The 19,667-nt window shown below is 41.9% G+C and overlaps 2 protein-coding genes across 5 annotated transcripts in view; both read left to right on the top strand.

The window, feature by feature from the left end:
• The window catches only part of LOC120046701 (F-actin-monooxygenase MICAL2-like), a 48,309-nt gene extending 44,803 nt beyond the window's left edge, over positions 1 to 3,506 (top strand). For both annotated transcript variants that reach the window (XM_038992139.1, XM_038992130.1), the window contains 2 exons: positions 203 to 279; positions 375 to 3,506. In XM_038992139.1, coding sequence (XP_038848067.1) covers positions 203 to 279; positions 375 to 767 — 470 coding nt within the window. In that variant the 3' untranslated portion in view covers positions 768 to 3,506. The remainder of the gene's footprint in view (positions 1 to 202; positions 280 to 374) is intronic.
• A 6,145-nt stretch (positions 3,507 to 9,651) lies between these two features.
• On the top strand, positions 9,652 to 19,364 carry LOC120046773 (alpha-parvin). Of its 3 annotated transcripts, none has more exons than XM_038992284.1 (13): positions 9,652 to 9,940; positions 12,429 to 12,518; positions 13,565 to 13,635; positions 13,757 to 13,859; positions 14,016 to 14,156; positions 15,156 to 15,271; positions 15,372 to 15,430; positions 16,457 to 16,476; positions 16,617 to 16,678; positions 16,765 to 16,833; positions 16,915 to 17,016; positions 17,120 to 17,192; positions 18,059 to 19,364. In XM_038992284.1, exons 1-13 carry the CDS (start codon positions 9,805 to 9,807, stop codon positions 18,133 to 18,135), a joined length of 1,119 nt encoding a protein of 372 aa, XP_038848212.1. In that variant the 5' UTR covers positions 9,652 to 9,804; the 3' UTR covers positions 18,136 to 19,364. The 3 variants fall into 3 exon arrangements, with proteins under 3 accessions (XP_038848212.1, XP_038848203.1, XP_038848220.1); XM_038992275.1 differs by having other exon boundaries at positions 16,891 to 17,016; XM_038992292.1 differs by lacking the exon at positions 13,565 to 13,635 and having other exon boundaries at positions 9,827 to 9,940; positions 16,891 to 17,016.
• The last annotated feature ends 303 nt before the right edge of the window (positions 19,365 to 19,667 follow it).

The raw sequence follows: 19,667 nt of genomic DNA, 5'->3' as shown, positions 1-19,667 counted from the left end.
CTAAAACCCTAAAGAGCAAGCAATGCAGATGTAGCGGTACGGTGGCTAGGAAAAACACCCTAGAAAGGCAGGAGCCTAGGAAGAAACCTAAAGAGGAACCAGGCTCTGAGGGGTGGCCAGTCCTCTTCTGTCTGTCGGGTAGAGATAATTAACTGTTTATGTGCCAATTTTTCTAAATCCTCCTTTGATCATGTTCAATTAGGCAAGTTATACTGCAAGCTGCACTTCACACAACGTAAAAATGGAATGAATCATCGGAGGACATTCAATTCCCATCTGGTAATTGATCTGGATCATTCAATCATCCACTTGCCATTGTCATTTTGATGTTAATTTGTGGGACATCTTTGTGACTAAATGGGTCTCTCCCTCAGGGTCAGAATGGAGCCGGGGTTCAGGAGGGGTCAGGGACACAGACTCCTGACTGTGACACAACAGAAGGCCTGCAGAGCCAGTCACCAGGTACCTTCAGCTCCCGCCTGAGGAAGAGCCTGAGCTGGCCCCTGAGTGTGACCCGGGCTGTGTGTGACTCCCCCCGCCTCCTGTCTCGCTGGGTGCATGGTACGGCCCATGCTGTGGGCCTCCACTTTAGAGCCAATGTGCAGGACTATTTCTTCCTGTATGAGCTGCTGAGCCTGGGAGTGCCCCTGCTGTTCATGCTCCAGGAGGTGCTGCTGCAGATGTACTCTGAAACCGGGCCTGTCTCACAGTCCATCCAGCCCCTACTGCTGTGGCTGGAGGAACACCTAGGTCACAGGCTCATGTAGAGGCCCACCAGGGAGGGAAGCCTAATCCTAACCCTATCCCTAACCCTTGTGCAATAGGGTCTGAAGCCTGGCCGAACATTAACTGGCGTATCTTGCATTTGTTCCATGTCATATGATGGCAAGCTACTGTTTGACCATGTGTACAAGCACCTTGTTAATATTTTCTCACAGAATATGTAGCTGTCAGTGCATTAGATCTAGTCCTACACCAACCAAAGAACAAATAACATTTCCCAAGTGGTAGCTTGGTTTGTGATACGTGGGATGTTTTCATGAACATTACATTTTTCTTTATGATGAAGGGTAATGTGCTGTACGTGGTTTCATGGTGGTCTAAATCATTTACGGTATGTGGTTGATATGACTGCTGAAATCATCCAATCTATATTGCTATAGAGTTGAGTCTTTCAACAACTGGCTGTCAAAATCGAGCCAGTTTTTACATGGCTTAGCTCAGGTTATGACAGATTTTTTGTGTGGAAAAAGTAATCTAAATGAAAAGACTGACTTGAAGCACTTTAACTTGGGGAGCTGCCTTAGCCTGTGGCTGATGCCTGATGAATGGTGTGGGAGTTAATGGCTGCTTAAGCTGCTTAATGGCTGTCCAGGCCTTGGATAATGACTAGTGCTGACGCTGCACGTTTACTAAACCCTGCTGAACTCACAGGTCAGGGTCGGGGTCGGGGGCCAACGTGGATCTGTGCTCGACAAGGTTTTCTCATCTTTTTTTCAATTTCAGTATTATTTTACACAAATTAAAATGTTTATGTTTTTATTATAAGATCTCGTATGACACCATGACCGTAGTGTACTTTCGCTACACATTATGATAACTTTTATTGCTTTATTTTATGGCCCAGTGCCTCCAGTATTTTTGTGCATTGTCCGTTGTTCTTAAAAAGGGGAAGAGCTTTCATGGCCATGGGCTTTGGTTTACTACACCCGTTCATGGACTGTTTAATGCTTACTCGTTGCTTCCACCTGTTGGTGAAACAGATGTATGGCCAAATTCAATTTACTGTATGATGAGGTGGAATAAGAGACAATCTTCTAAAGAGTTGTTGTATGTTTGTAATGGAGGAGGTTTTTCTTCATTTTTGTTATTTGTACAGGTCTATTTCACTTCAATATGTTTTTCATAATGTTAAGAATATTGCTGAAAGGAATTGTTCAGAAGGACTGAATCTGACATGATAACACAGGCTATGTTTGAATGCTGTGGTGTGTATGTGCTTGCCACTAATCTCACTGTTAATAAGCATGTTAAGTATGATAGCAGGATCAGTTGGTGCACTTTAAAAATGAGAAGTGTTTTCAGCCCTAACCAGAAGTTACATCATTCATGCAGTACACTGTACAGTGCTAAATTGCATGTTGTTGAATAGCACAATCTCATGTTATCTAACAATTGCAAAGTTTCTATGCATTTTAACTGGATTTGATCCTTCCTCTGATTTTTCTCTGTATTCTAACCTACTATATTTCCTTCCTTTCATTTCTATTCTTGTTCACTTGAAGTCTATTTTCAACTTTCTGATGATGAGCCTCCTGATTGGTTAGGAGACATGCCATTCTGAAGGTGATCACCTGCATGGTCACATGGTTTTGTGAATAATGTTTTGGAGTGGATGCTTTGTTAGATTAGTCCAATTACTGTCAGCATTTCCACACACAAGTAAAAAATGCTTCTAACCCCTGTGTTTGAGCTACACACAGCAGTTTTTAGCATTGGATTTTTCTATTTCGTCTGCATCCGGCGATATTAGATCCCAATAACGGTTCTTCTCACAAAAATGTCTAATCTACAAACTATTATGACCGTACTATGAAAGGCTGAGACTCTCACAAAAACGCACATGTAATCTGGTCTGCTCTATGACACCCATAAACCAATCAAGAGTTGTTAGGAGGTAAGGGGTTCTTCTTCGTAGATCATAGGAAATCTCAGGACATAGTGTCTATAAACTCACATAGTTGCTGTCACAAACTCCATACTCCACACAGTTATCACTGACTAGTTGGATATTCATTTCCCACTAAGCTAACCATTTATGAATTTACAATTGTAATGATTATATATTCATTTTTAAATCAGCTTTTTGGGGGCTGGACCTTGTTTTTTTTATTGACATTTGTCAATAAAACTCATGAATGCAACTGTTTATGTCAAATGTTATGTTCTACTACCATAAAATGGTAAAACACTTCAATGTGAGGCTAAATATGTGGGAATCCCTGGAACCTATGAAGTTATTAAACTACTAATGTCTGTGTCCTGCACCCCCAGCAGAACCATAACCACAGCACACACTTGTTAGAGGTTGAAACACATCATAATACCATGATGTTCAAAGTCACACCTTCTAAGAGACTGTCTTTTCAGTGTCTGCATGCATAACAAGGAAACTGTGGTGTTTGGGCTGCTTTGGTCTTCCCAAGTGCACGTTGAAAGATTGACAGACAGATTTCTGTCATGTAAATGCATGCCACTTTTTCTCCCATCTTTCTTTCTCTCTTCCAGAAGCTGTCACCCAGGATAACTTTTTCTTGAGCCACACAAACAAAGGGAATGAATCTCCCAACAGGTTCATAAGTCATGTTGTCTTAACTGAATACATTGAATAATGTTTTATGGGACTTCAAATGCAGCCTGCTTTTCTCATGGAGACTCTGTGTTGCTTTATGTATGACCTAAAGCAACAAATGTAAATAAATTACCTGAGTGATTTGTCATCTTGATCCAGTTTACTGTCATTCTTTCATAATGTTCTCCCCGTGGGTTGATATGGCACATAGAATAGTACAAATAGGGGTAACACGTTTAAGTCAAGCCGTTCAGCATCACATAGTATACAGGCTCAGTATTCAAAGTAAATCCTAAACATGAACTCCTTGTACAGAGCATGTCTCCTATATTTAGTCTACTTACCATGTCTAGTCTCCTAAATTAAAATGTATTATTGGATGGGTTAAGTTCCTCTGTCCCATTCTCAGTGCTGATAACGCCCCAGACGGACATGTTCCTGGAGCTCTTTCTGGATCCGTGAGAGCCAGAAAGGATTCTTTGGTGATGAGGTCAAAGGGGATATGTCAAACCATACAACTCTCTCCCCAGCCAGCCCACTGTGGTCCTGCCAGGCATGGTTCATGGTTCTCACAGGAGGGAGTCAGTTCTCTTTCTCCATATGCACCATCAGTGTCTTGTGTCTTATTCAACAGCCATGAAATCATCTCTCATCATACCTGGTTAAGATGTTTTGTTGTCACATACAGTACACAGGATAGGTGCAATGAAATATGTTGTGTTACACGGTCAGTCATAGTAGTACAGCACCCCTGGAGCAAATTAGGGTTAAGTGCCTTGCTCAAGGGCACTTCGACAGACTTTTCACCTTGTCGGCTCGGGTATAGGAACCAGAGACTTTCGCTTACTGGCCCAACGCTCTAACCTCTACGCTACATGCCACCCCACACCACCAGAATACCTTTTTTTTTTAAAGCATCTACTTTAGAATTTGAAGTGTTTTTTTTTATTGTGTGTACTGTTTATAAAGAATACAATTATTTCAAAGGAAACATACAATCAATGTATTATACTAGCTGCCAAAGCATGTGTCCCTGGCTGTATTATCACCAGTATCCAATACCTTCCATTAGCTTTGCTTTTAAGGGGAAAGCTTGATTTAATGTAATCACAACAGCGGTACATACTATGGAAGCACTCTTTTTTCTAGTATCATTCACTTGTCCCTTCAACCTATCACCATGGAAACCAAAAAAAAACCTTCAGCCAACAATTTTGCAAGCCCTGATGATGCTGCTTGTAAACATGTCTGTTTCCCTGAGTCCTCAGAGCCTCTCACACAAACATTAGAGGGAGATGTTCTAAACCAAACTTCAACTTTAAGCATACTGTTGACCTGGCACATCTGCTAGACCGGGGCTGGATGGGCCTGGACATTTTGTTCAGAAACTTTGCATCACAGTGTGACGGACCAATGGTGTGTGTGCTGTGATGTAATCAAAGCTACTGGGGTCAGCAGGTTATGCCTCACTCCCTCCTCCAGTACAGCAGAGATCAGGGAGAAGCTGAGGAAATGTGACCCCTAAAAACATTGAAAGGTCTACAGAAGGCCACGTGTTTCTTGACAAAATAATAATGGAGGTTTGTAAAAGCAATATATTCAGTGAGATAAATCATGACACATACATGTATGTGTCTCTTTGGTGTTGTATAAAAGTAGATATTTTATTTTAATAATCTGCTGCCTTCAGAGCATTCAACCCTTAGCATAGATTTGAGATTGTCAATTGAGAAATGCCAACCGTTTTACCTCAGCCATTGGAGCTATCAAGTCAAGGGTAAATGTGCATAGCTGACATTATTTAGTAATTGAGTGATCAACAGGACAGAACATAATAAATGATTTGTAAAAAATGAAAAAAACTGTTTATGCAAGCGGGATCCAGGGGGAAGCTACAATTTTTTAAGTGGCATTTGAGCTATTTAATGTCTCCAGAAATTACAGAACAATTACTTGCAAAGGGAAATTACACTCAACTGAAGTGGCACACTCTCTTGACAGTCAATTAGAGTTGACCGCCTTGACATGGCATTTTCTATTCAGCAGCCGTGCTTTGTAAATCACTGCCTTATAGTAATATGCAGCTGGTTAAGGGACTGAGAACTGTTTTTCCTATCTGACCTGGATGAGACTAACTTTGAGTCTCTGATGCCACCCACTGGCGGAATCACTGTTTCCAATAACAGTGTGATATGGCTCCACTTTCTACTCTGACTCACACCTTCCCCTCAGCCTGATCCCTGATCTATGCCACTGTCCCAGGAGCGGGAGGGTGATGAGACATTAATATATAGTGCCTGTATGTATGTTTGCCTGTGTCTCTCACTCTCCCCTACTTTGTCTCTCCTCTGCCACTATACTGCATGTCTGCCTTTCTGTCTGTGAAGGTCTTCCTCTCTTGTCTCCACCTTTTCCTTTTCCTGTTGTACCTCTTGCCCCTTCCTTCCTCCTCTGTCATCACCTGTTGCTGTGCAGCTCTGCTACGTAATAGCAATACCCTCTGGACTCCAGTTCACACAGTAACTATTGTGATCTCAACTCTGGGAAAATAAACTAAATGGGTCAAATGAGGTTATCTAAGTTATTAACTGATCACTTATGAGTCATTTACGGGTTGGCAACTACCATCTACTACAGCTCATAACAGTGTAATTGAATGATTCTATCCTACTGATTCTATTTCATGTCCTCTAACATGTCATTGGAACAGGTAACCACTAGAAAGCACTGTTGTTTAGAAAGAGGCTCATATCAAGAGATCATGGAAATGACCCAGAAATGCCTCTATGTAATTGTCTAATATGTGGGTTCAGGCATTGGCCAGCATAAACATGTTTAAAAGAACCAAGGCCTACAGCATACCAATAGAATCGGAACACTTTCTTTCTCTTTCTCTCTCCAACTTTCTCACTTGTTCAGCTCACTGAACCAGTTAAACCATCAGCTTCAGGCAGGTTTATGTTGGTATCACAATATGCATGGTGGCTGATTTGATATCTCTCCTATCAGACCACACTGGCTGCACCATCCATGCTTAATGTAATTTACAACAGGATGAAATCTTGCCTGAATAATCGTATTGCTCAAGGGAGGGTCTGTTTGATCCCCAGTGTTTGGCTCCCATTATATGGCTCACCTCTCTATTGTAAGATAAGGCAGCTTGGTGACAAACAGGCCAAGTTTTACAGGACAGACTGCATTATCTTCCCAATGGAAAGGTTAAGGTGCTCTGAATACCATGACCATCAGTTACATCTCAGTCTGACAAACAATGTGACCATGTGCCAACCTGTCAGATCCAACATGTGACCAATACTGACACAGATTCTAATGAAATCTATCAGTTGAAGGAAATTAAAAAGTTCTGTTTCTATTTTAGGAACTTGCTGAATAGCTAGTTATCAGTTGTGATAACCACTTCTATTAATTTGTTTCATACATTTTGTATAACCACAGCTCTTGACGTCAGTTATTTAACATGGAACAGATGCCTGGGCAAGTGGAGGTACCAGATGCTATATAATACAGTACCTAAGGGTTATCTGCCTATTAACTGACTAGTGATATTAAATTAAATTACCAGCTGAGAACAAATCATGCAAAGTCATTTAGACTCGGCACACACTCCTTGCTTACGTAATTGAAGAGAACAGAGATGCAGTTTAAAAGCATTTAGCCCAACCAAACTGCACAGATGATCTCTTTGGCATTGGATTACTTGTCTGTCACGGACACAGCATTTAATGCCTGGAGATGGAATTGGTGAGAGCTGGGGTTAATTGAGACCAGTTATGGAGGGCAAGTCAAGTATCACAGTGATAACTCAAGTCTGTTTTGATGTGTGCACATGTGTTCGTGTGTGTCACCGCTGCATCTGAGGAGCCCTCTGCCTGTGAACTTGACAGTCCTTAACCTGGTCACTGTTCTGAAATAACAGCAGTGCATCAGTCAAAATGCATGTTGTTAATTCAGTACGTTATGATCAGCGTGTTCTGGGAGTCCACCTGATAGCCGCACTCATGACCTAAGGGTTCAGATGAGTAATTCATGGTGTAGGGTGACAGGGTGCATGGCCCTGGATGGTGGACAGAGAGGTGGGACTCCAGTGAGAGGAAAGGGAGCGTTTTAGAGTTGTGTTCTTTGTTATTCTTTGTGTCTGTGGAGATGACCACAGCGGGGAGTTTAGGAGGCACAGAGGAGGCCGGATGCTGAGGTCGAGGGGATGTGGAGGTGTAAGGAGGAGGGCTGTGGGCTCAGCGCTCCCACTCCTCTTTAACGTGCTCCTCATGCCTCACACCACAGCAGGATCCTCCAGCACAGGGAAAAATCTAACAGAGCTGACACGGCCATGGGGGAACACATGCACTGACAAATAATCACACAAGCCCTATCACAGATCTCTCTCATTAATTGTATCTAGTCTAAAGAGTTACATTCCCACCTCTGCATGTGATCAACACAACAGAAGCTGCAGGGACATGTTGAATGTGATTTCAGAAACGTATCTTTAACAGCAGAGCAAAGACCGATATGAGGTTTCTGTCATGCAAAACATATGTGAAGGGGCCCTGCTCTTACCCCTCACTGTCTTTCACAGAACTGAGTATGGCACAGCAAGGGGCATTGGTAGAATGCTGGTGTAAAATGGAATCCACTGCAGAGGTCACTGTTCGTTGTTGTATCTGCCTGTCCTCTCTGCTCATCCCCGTGGACTGCAATGTGACTGTGGATTGACCCTGAGAGCATTTCATATTTTCATGTAAATGCCCTTATTTCATATTTTCATGTAAATGCCCTTATCTTAAATGGAAAAAAACTGTCGTTCACACAGGTTATATAATAACAATGATTAGCATTAAAAAAGAATAGCAATCTGAGGCTGAAATTGCTATGAAATTACAGAAGCTGTGAGCGGCAATGAAAATAGAACGCTGTGGAGAGGATAAATAAAATTCACAATTTCATTTTCTTAGCACTTTCCAAATCATTCCCTTAAATGAAACAAGACAAATGTTCCCATCGGCAAAAAAACCACATTGTTACAGTAAATGTATCTCAGAAGAGTAATATCTACATGTGTTAATTATAAACCATGTTTCAGGAGAAATACTGTATGTAGGACTCTATTCCTTTTGCTGTATGACTCCTGATGGCAGAAGAAAAATCTATAAGTTGGTAAGCATGCTCTTAGTCATATCAGTTGAGTGCTAATATGAGTCAATTTGATTATGTAATTCTTAAAGCCTGCCTTAAAACAAGCTTCTATGAGCATATCTGTCCATCTCTTGTCAAATAACAGAACGTCAGTCTAGTGAGAAATGCATTTGTAAGCTTGGTCAGATGGGTCAAACTCAATGTTAGAGCTCTTGGGTGAAGTGGCCCCAGACGTCCTGACCAGAGGGGCTCCTCACTGTCTGCACCAGGGCCATGCCACAGATAGTCCAACAGTACTGCATGGGAAATGTCTCCTCTAATGACAGCCCAGGGCAAGGCCAGGGCCATTGTGCATTTTGTTTACATGGCTTTGTTCACATAATTGTATCAAAAGAGAGGGCAAAAGGGCTGCACTGGCTGCACAATAGGTCTTTTGTTAACCCAAAGTTTTTCATAAAACTAGACAGCAAGAGTATGTTACTATTAATGTAAAAACAACACACAAAAAATGTATTTATTATCATCTGCATATTTGATTACATCCCAAGATGTTGGAGGTAAATAATGTGGCATAAATGTGTAGGCCTGTGTTGTCAAGTAGAGGCTTGAATGTCATTGCTTTGCTAACAGCTCCCACTTGCCTGGTCAGCTGTGCTAGCTAGACCAAGTTCACCAGATCATTAGCAGAACGAGGTAAATAAGCAATCATGTATTGATCTGGCTGAACACTGATTGAGTCCTCTCCCTTGTCTTACCCATTCTCCCCCACTAAGGAGGGGGGTTCCTTGAACAAGTTTGTTACACTCCATGTTAGGACTGCAGAACAAGTGTGCTGTGCATTGTGTGCATTGGTGATATTTCCTATATTGGCCTTGTTCTAGCCCCATGGAAACTCATGTTTAGCAAAAGTAAAAGAAAACGGATGGATAATTATATTGCTGAAAGTAAATAAATCTGGATAGCGGAAAAATACGTTTGATAATTTCGCTGGACTTAATTTTCCTATGAATAGAATCGAAAACCCTCTGATTCTTTTATATGCTCATGCTTCACTATACCGTTATTCCTCATAGAAGGACATAGGCTGGCTACCTTATTTTTTCCATATCCATAAAAAGTGGGTGGGAACGGGATGTGTACGGGAATCAAATAACAGGGAGAAGTCGGATGGCTGCGCAAATACTTGGAATTCCGGTTCCGTCGTTGTCTATTCCGTAAACTTTGACAAGCAGAAAGTTGTGTTTCTATGATAGGCTACAACAGTCTCAATAGCTTGAATATCCAGTAATAAACTGGAAATGGCTTCTTCGCCACAGAAATCACCTTCTTCTCCCAAATCTCCGACTCCAAAATCACCACCTTCAAGAAAAAAAGATGACTCTTTCCTCGGAAAACTTGGGGGAACTTTGGCCAGAAGAAAAAAGGCAAAAGAAGGTTCGTTCATTAGGCTATATTTTGATTAATATTAAGGCATCTACATAAAAAGGTTGACATCACGAAAGCTAAAAAAAATAGAAATAAAATACGATTCTTGTTGAACAGTAAGCTACATTAGGCTATATGCTATAAATAGCCACATTTCATCGTTTTTTTCTTCAGAATTAATCATTTTGTTGAATAGATTAATGACAGTTTTGCCTGAAAACAAGTTAAGAAACGTTGCTATATGGTGCTTTCAAGACAATTGGGAACTAGGTCAAATCATGACGTATGTGATCTTCATGTCGGAAAGTCGGGGCTCTAGAAAGATGCCCGAGTTGCCAACTTTGAATTCTGAGGTGGATGAAAAAAAAAAACATTCTCAGTCGGAGCTCGTTTTTTCCCCTGAGTTCCCAGTTGTCTTGAACACACTGAAGAGTGAAGTCGGAGATTTCTAAGTTCACGGTTGTTTTGAACGCGGCAATAGTTTAGGCCCACTAGTAATTGCTGAGGTGTGTCTATTTCCATGACATAATTTTGTTATACGTCAACGGGGATGGTGATTGAAAGGCCCTCTTCATGTTTGATGTCTGAATCTATCATCAAATAACTGTGATAATAATTTGGATGATTTTGTTTTTGGTGAGGGGGACGGGATCTATTTGAGTTGTATTACATTGTGTTTGTCCAAGCCATAGCAGAAGAAGGCTGTGTGTGTCTATGTTTACAGTACACATGGCTGAGCTACTGCCTTGTAAGGATAAGAGGCTGCTGATATTCCATCACAGATGTGTTCACCAAGGAATGAGAAAGTCACATGCTCTCTCCAGCACAACCACTGCCTGAGTTCAGACCAGAGGCTGCCAAGGCTTTCATAGTTTCACATTTATTGAAATCATACCTTCAATTAAGTATTAATTAGACAAGCACTTGAGTTTTCGTTAATATTTTTGGTAAATGAGCAAGCATCAAGTATGATTAAATGTCTGAAGTACTATTATTGTTTATATTGTTTCTTGGAAGACACTTTGACCCATTTTCATGAATTACATTTGAAGCGTATCTTTTGATACAGACATGCCCGATATATATACTCCTGAGGGGCATGTGAAAGTGAGTGTGCAGCTGAGCCCCATTCACCAAAATACTGAACAAATACTGTCAAACCTGGTCCCGTAGGGGTCTGTTCCATTGAGGGCCTCTCCACTGCCATGACAGCAACATGCAGTATTTCAATTATAAGAGCGTTATTGTAAACCATGTTGTGTCTGCCTGTGAACTGAGGAGCAGTCCTTTCAGATCAGAAAGACGGAGACAGACAGAGAGGTTTACATTATCCAGATGATGCTTTTGCATTGGTTAAACAATTTGTTGAAGAACCAAATGGATGCAGCTCTTTTAGTGTGAGGAAGGAGGAAGGTGTCTCTGTGGGTTAGGCCTGAACAGCAGAGGGAGATCTTGGTGTTGATTACTAACAGGATGTTGACATCTCCAGGGGGCGCTTTCTCTGTTTGGGAGGAAACTGAAAAAAAAACTATCGTAGTTTGTTCTGCAGGCCTTTATCACGTTATGTTATGCAGCTCTGCATCAGTGCTATAGTGATCTTACTGACATATCAACTGGTCCAGACAGGAACTAGCAGTGCTGGCACCATGGCCAGACAGAGTGGTCAGGTTGTCACATCACCTGTGTGAATTCCCCACATGTGCCAATTTGCACGACGCCAGGCGAGGTAAGTGAAATGATCAGGGAAGGAGGCGGATGCTCAGGATAGCAGCGTGAGACCGAGCCTAGATCTATGAACGCCTAGCAACTGGATGGAGAGGATGGCCTTGTCCTGTGTGGGGCGATGTGTCTCAGAGAGAAAGCTTTTTTTCAAAGAGGTAATGGCTATCAGCTTGGTCTGAGCTATCAGAGCAACTGACCATGAATGCTTAGTTAATAGACATACACTCTCTTACATCTCCTCCAATTTACGGTAATAGTGTGATTGGCTCATTCTGGGAATCTCCCCATGTAGTATTATCACTGGCTACAATGAGGCGCTTCATCTTATTGATCAAAGCTAGACTGAGCTCTTTCTCTCCTGGCTAACCCGAACGTGACCAAAGATAACCGGTTATAATTAGAGACATGCGTTGTGAGCCAACTCTTCCCGGTAAGACCAATGTGCCATAATACTGACAACCTGGCATGAAGAGCACAGCTTAACCTGAAGAAAAGAGCCCTAAATTGGGTGGAATGAGTGTAGAGGACAACCTTAGGTGAGTGGAGGAAAGACTCACTCTCTCTGTTATTTGTGTACATGTGAGCTTTACTGCTGGGATGATGAGGGCCAATGTTGTGTGTTGCTGATGTTATTTGACTTGCCCTCTGATTTTCTCTGCTGGACACATTTTTTGTGCCTATTAACTCAATGGAGGTCTCAGCACAGTTGTATAATAATTAGCCTGTCACACATTGAGTCAGGCCACTAAAGGTCTCTGCTTCTCTGCTTTTGCAGTGTCTGAGCTCCAGGAGGAGGGCATGAATGCCATCAACCTGCCACTCAGCCCCATCCCCTTTGAGCTGGACCCAGAGGACACCATGCTGGGTAAGGCCTCCATCTTCACTCCTGCAGTGTATCGCATGCCCACACACACAGACACACACACACACACATGCTCTCGCTTTCTCGCTCTCTCAAATCAAATCAAATTGTATTTGTCACATGCGCCGAATACAACAAGTGTAGACCTTACCATGAAATGCTTACTTACAAGCCCTTAACCACCATTGCAGTTCAAGAAGAGTTAAGAAAATATTTACCAAATAAACTCAAGTAAAAAATAAGAAGTAACCCAATAACATAACAATAACGAGGCTATTTACAGGAAGTACCGGTACCGAGTCAGTGTGCGGGGGTACAGGTTAGTTGAGGTAATTTTTACAGCAGTCTTATGGCTTGAGGGTAGAAGCTGTTAAGGAGGCGTTTGGTCCTAGACTTGGCGCTCCGGTACCGCTTGCCGTGCGGTAGCAGAGAAAACAGTCTGATTTGGGTGACTGGAGTCTCTGACAATTTTATGGGCTTTCCTCTGACACCGCCTATTATATAGGTCCTGGATGGCAGGAAGCTTGGCCCCAGTAATGTACTGGGCCATACGCACCACCCTCTGTAGCGCCTTACGATCAGATGCCGAGCAGTTGCCATACCAGGTGGTGATGCAACCGGTCGGGATGCTCTCGATGGTGTAGCTGTAGAACCTTTTGAGGATCTGGGGACCCGTGCCAAATGTTTTCAGTCTCCTGAGGGGGAAAAGGTTTTGTTGTGTCTTCTTCACGACTGTCTTGGTGTGCTTGGACCATGATAGATCGTTGGTAATGTGAACACCAAGGAACTTAACTCTCGACCCGCTCCACTACAGACCTGTTGATGTTAATGGGGGCCTGTTTGGCCCGCCTTTTCCTGTAGTCCACGATCAGCTCCTTTGTCTTGCTCACATTGAGGGAGAGGTTGCTGTCCTGGCACCACACTGCCAGTTCTCTGACCTCCTCCCTATAGGCCATCTTCATCGTTGTGTCGTCAGCAAACTCTCGTGCTCTTTCTCATTGTCTATATTCTAAGCGTGTGTGTGTGTATGTGTGTGTGTGTGGTTCTAGAGGAGAATGAGGTCCGCACCATGGTTGACCCTAACTCCAGGAATGACCCCAAACTGCAAGAACTGATGAAGGTGTGAGATATAAAATGACTGCCGTATGTCACAATCAAAGCATTGGAAAGCAATATTGTGTGCCTTATGAATGTACAATTTGTATGTGCCTGTTAAATTCCATATAATATTTTGTATGCAGGTACTCATAGACTGGATCAATGATGTGCTGGTGGGGGAGAGAATCATTGTCAAAGACCTGGCTGAGGACCTCTACGATGGGCAGGTTCTGCAGAAACTATTTGGTAAATTATTTCATTCCCTCCAAAACGTCCCTTCTATGCTTGCAATGCAGCACATTATCCTCTGGTATTTGTCTGATTCCAATTGGATTTGATGGTCCTCCCTGTGTTCTCGTTGTATGTGACAATAAAACATATTTCTTTATTTTTGTGTTACAGAGAAGCTGGAGGGTGAGAGGCTGAATGTGGCTGAGGTGACCCAGTCTGAGATAGCCCAGAAGCAGAAGCTGCAGACAGTTCTGGAGAAGATCAACGACACTCTGAAGGTCTCAATCAGAAACATCAAATGGACCATTGACTGTAGGTGACATGTTTCACAGAGCGCTGTTTCATTCGAATCCCTGGTATTCTATTAATTTGTTAATGGTTTTTTGGAATGTGTTGATCAAAATTATTATTATGCCAATGGTGTGTGTAAAAGGTCATGTAATAAGGTCGTTATTTTTTTACCCTGCTTGTTTGGTCATTTTGTTGGGTGACAGAGAGGCACAGAGAAAGTTCACATTGGACTAATCTGCACCCTGCTGACCCTCTGACATTATGACCATAGAAGTAATCCCTGTCTCAAGTGGTGGGAGGTCACGGTACTCAGCAGGTCAACGAAAAAGCGTCCTTTTTAAATTAGGTTTTTTGCCATGTTTATTTTTTAAGAATATGCTGAAGCCATGTTTTTTCCCCCCATTGGTTTATTATTCTTTGGTGTATTGCAACCTTCTAATTCTCTTAAATTGCATTTGAATTGTCTTTTTATCCTTTGTAGATTATCTAAAAGCACTCGAGGAAATCAATAGGATTGTTTCTGACTGTGATCAAAGGACAGCTAATCCCTTTGTTTTTCACTCATATCCTCCCATACAGGTTCTCTAAATAGTAAATGTAATATTTTTGTGGTAAATTATCATATTTGACATGTGTTTTGGAATTCCATCTTTCAAGAAGCTGTCATTTGCAGCTCGTATGAGTCACATGAATCGCTTTGACACGACAGACAACAAGAATGGAATGGGTTGTTACAGTTTTCTAACAAAGGCACATTACTTCTACCCCAAAGACACAAGTTCAGTTTGTACCTGACACTGAGATCATCGTTTTGTTTTTGACCTTTGTTTAACCTTCAACTTGGCATTGTGAAAGCTGCGAGTCGCCTATCTTGATAATTGTGAAAAAATAGCATTTCTTATCTAAACCCTGCTCCAGTGCGCCAGCGTGCGCATCATCTGTTTAATGACAATGCCCAGTGGATGTACTATAACATTCCTCTCATTCCCTCCCTCTTTCCTTTCCTATGTTCTCCCCTAGCTGTCCATGCTAAAAGCATCGTGGCCATTCTCCATTTATTGGTGGCGCTGTCTCAGCACTGCCGCGCCCCCATCCGCCTACCTGATCATGTGTCCATTCAAGTTGTGGTTGTACAGGTATAGTCCTTTCCTGATACATTTTGTACTATGAAAAGGGAAACCCTGAAAAAAAGTGACATTTTTGTCAAATGTCATAATTGTCTGTTTTTCCCTACAGAAACGGGAGGGGATCCTGCAGTCTCGCCAGGTTCAGGAAGAGATCACAGGGAACACGGAGTATGTCTTCACTGTCATCCTTTTTAACTAACTATGTACAGATGTCTGGATGAAACTACCCAACTTGTCCTGTCTTCCACAAGGCCTTTATCAGACTCTCAGGGTATGAAGAGAAAATGTTGGAAAATTGTTTACAGAGGCAGCCAAGAAAATGAAGGCCAATGTTGAAGGAAAGAAGGCCTTAGAAACTTGTCAGTGAAGATTATGTTAATTGTATCATTTGCTTTCCATATTCGAAGTTAATGGAGGTATAAGTATGAGGGACGAGAACCGAACACAATCATGTACTTTGCCTTGGAAAGGTCATTCAAAACAAGGTGATTATAGGGCGAATCACATGTCTGTAAATATCTGTTTACAAATTAGTCAGCAAATGAGTCCGCTGGGCATTGAAGCAGTTGGAACAATTGAGGGACTGATGAGGGGAATGGAACGGCTTCTCCCGGTCTCGCGTTAAAGCGGAAAGACAATGCGGACACGCCAACTCCTTGGGGGGTTGATATGGACAGTTGGAGCCCCATGCTGATGGGCAGATTTAGTGAGGGGAGGGGGGTTCGGGGGTTCTGCTCCTGCCAGCCACACCACCGCTTTATGGAGCTGCATCTGATTAATAGTGGTCCAACGGGTGCAAATCAGCTCTGGAGATAAGAGGGAGGGGGCCCTGGGCTGTTGTCCTGCGAGGGGCAGCAGCTGCTGAAGCATGTCTCTGCCGGGGGAGATTGGACCGTGAAGACAAGCCACTGCCTCCCGGGCACATGTCCACCAGGCAGGCCCACCACACAGCGTTTGATCGGACCGACCGCTCCTGAGATAGAACCACAACGCAAATCTCTTTGTTTGTCTTTCCGCCTGGCCTTCTTGATTAGACCATCTGCATTCAGTTAATATTTTTTCCAGTTTAAATAAAGTCCTAGTTAATTTTTTCTTCTCATTTGAACTTGTCTGTTTTGTCTAATGTCTTTCTCCAGTGCTGTGATTACACAGTACGATACCAGTGCTGAAATACTTTGTTCTCTTCTCTTGCAGGGCTCTATCAGGAAGACATGGTAAGCATTTTCAAAATGTGTCATATTACCATGCATTCATTTTAGTTAATTAGCCCTTACATTATTACTATTGTATTACTTTTGTGTTACTAAAATGAACATTCTGTTATTGTAATCATTTAACCTCTATTCAATTTCAGAGCGAGATGCGTTTGACACCTTGTTTGACCATGCACCAGACAAGCTGAATGTGGTGAAAAAGGCAAGTCTCCATCCTAATTCTAAAAATCGAAGGTATTCATTGTTTGTGTAACATTTAAATTGACTGAATACCTGCCCTTCTTGCAGACTCTGATCACCTTTGTGAACAAGCACTTGAACAAGTTGAACCTGGAGGTGTCTGAATTGGACACACAGGTGAGATTACTTTGTTTCCCTTTTAATATACAGGCTTATGAACATGGTCATTATTAGTATGTTTTTCTACCTGTCATGCAGTTTGCTGATGGTGTGTACCTGGTGTTACTGATGGGACTGCTTGAGGGCTACTTTGTTCCTCTCTTCAACTTCTTCCTAACGCCAGAGCATTTTGACCAAAAGGTAGGCTACATTGTAAATCGGACTAATTTTCATCTCTTACAAATAGTTTACAGTGAGCTTGATGGCCTGGCATGGCTCATGCTGGATCTCTTTTCCCATATAGGTGCACAATGTGGCTTTCTCCTTTGAACTGATGCAAGATGGCGGCCTGGAGAAACCCAAGCCACGAGCAGAGGGTGGGTGACTTCATTCTGTACACATACATTGTTTCTGAAAGAAAGATATATGACAGCAGATTTTCAACATTTTGTCTTACGGGATATTAAAAAAAAGGGCAATATTTTTCCCTTAGGGCAGTATTCACTCAACACTCTATATATAATCAGAACATGCCTTCTAATCATAACAACCGAGAGAAATATTTCCATTTTAGTCATTCAAGCAGACACTCTTATCCAAAGCGAATTATAGGCACTACTTTGCTCAAGCGCAAATCAACAGAATTTTCACCTAGTCGGTCTGCTTGGGGAATCGAACCAGCAACCTTTCAGTTACTGGCCCAACGCTTTTAACCGCTAGGCTACCTGCCGCCCTATTTGATGTGGGATGACTTTTTCCCCTGGGTATTACTATGTGACCGTTGTGTTAATTGAACTGAGGCCTGTAATAGTTTTAATGGTACGGCCAAGCACCAGTGAGTGGCACATGACTGCATTGGGCTGTAACATTAAGTGTTCCCCTTTAGCTTTGATTTAAAGGTGGTTGCATGCCAAATTATAGCAATAGGCCTACTGAAAGCACACTGCAATCAAAACAGCTTCATGGAAGCATCTGTTTTTATAATGCATCTTTTCTCATAGTGTAGATGAAAGAGGCCAGTTTTGCCTCACTGGATGTAATGGGCTAATGCTGATCTTATAGGTGTTGTGTCTTAAGTATACAGTAGCTAGCAACAGGAGCTGGTTCCAATTACAGGCAATGTTTGAAGAAGGTAACATATAGCATGTAAATCGTAGCTCTGAACCTGGGTCATTTTAGATTATTTTCTTGTAAATGTTTCCCAGACTAAAGTCTGACTTTGGTTTTTATGATCTTTTGGCAGATATTGTGAACTGTGACCTGAAGTCTACTCTGAGGGTGCTCTACAACCTCTTCACCAAATACAGAAATGTGGAATAAAGATGGGAACTTCACCGTTCATTCAGTTATATCGACGTATCTATCAAGCAAATGCCCTGTTTAGATCTATATTTCAGGGCAAACACGATCCATCTAATAGGGAGAGCACACCTGTGTTAGCTGTGTCCTGCTGAAGGCTCACTAAAACACCAGTACAGCACAGTATGTTGTAAAGTATTTGGATATGAAAAGACAGATATATTTCAGTATTATTGAAGGTTAACTTAATGAATTATTGATTATGCCGTCGTATTGTTGAGTCATTGCCATGTTGAATTGTTCTTGCCCATGTCATTCCGGGCCGACACCGTTTGAAGTCTACTTGGATTCACTTGCAACTACATGGAGGATCAGAATATTGATGTATGGAATGTATGACAGCTGGGTTTGTGCTTATCAAAGTATTTACTTCCATCTTTTGAAAGAAGTCAGAAGTTTTGAATTGGCTCAGAATGTTTTTGATTGTTGTGCTTAAAGCAGTGGGACCACATAGAGTACGCACTATTCATTTATATACTGTCACGCTGCATATCTTTACCTTTGTTTGGTTTAGGTCTAATATGATATATTTTAATACTGGTCATTGTGCTTTAAAAATAGTCTACCTTTAGTGACATTTTGGCTCATCATTTACCAAAGATAGTATTTTAGATAAATTATATGAAGCTGTTAGTCTTAAAAATATTTTGTACTTATCCAAAGCATGATGTATGGCTAATTTTGACTATTTGTTTATAATCTATTCATAAAAAAAGGTTTGCAAAGTAATGTTCCAGAGCAGTGTTTACTAAAACTACAGAACAGCAAGACCCCAGTACAGAGTGCCAGTTTCTTTCTTTTTTTATGTCAAGAGCGGAGTATGAATTCAAACGATAAAACATACACTATATTCAACAGACCTAGCTAGTAGTGCTGAGAATGTAGTGTGGGAGTTTGACCAAAATTGATTCCGTTGTGTACTTTAATTTGAAGGTCGTAATAATTTCTTTCTATGTTGTGGTCTGAGTGTAGGTTTGATTATGAGCCTTGTGCTGTAGCAAACTTGTGGCATTCCTTCCCATGAAAACGTGTATGCTCTGTATTGTTAATATGCTATATCATCAATTGAAATATAGAAGAGCACAAGAAAATGTGGCGCAGCGGTCTAAGGCACTGCATCTCAGTGCTAGAGGCGTCACTACAGACACCCTGGTTCGAATCCAAGCTGTATCACAACCAGCTGTGATTGGGAGTCCAATAGGGCGGCGCGCAATTGGCCCAGCGTCGTCCAGGTTTGGCCGGTGTAGGCCGCCATTGTAAATAAGAATTTGTTCTTAACTGACTTGCCTAGTTAAATACATTTTTTTAAATAGCATCAGGATTTGGTGGTTTTAACATATATTGACTTTACCCAACTGTTATTACACCTGACATTGTACCGTTTCATAAACAAATAATACTGTATGGGACTGTGGATGTTGGCGGAAGTGGCTGCTTTACAACGAGAACTTAGCTTACAGTATTCCCAAGAAGTAGAGGTGCTCTACATGCAA

Source organism: Salvelinus namaycush, chromosome 1 (genome assembly GCF_016432855.1).
Source record: "Salvelinus namaycush isolate Seneca chromosome 1, SaNama_1.0, whole genome shotgun sequence".
Taxonomy (NCBI): Eukaryota; Metazoa; Chordata; class Actinopteri; order Salmoniformes; family Salmonidae; genus Salvelinus; species Salvelinus namaycush.
Note: the sequence above shows the minus strand (reverse complement) of the source record. Positions and strands in the feature narration are given on the sequence as shown.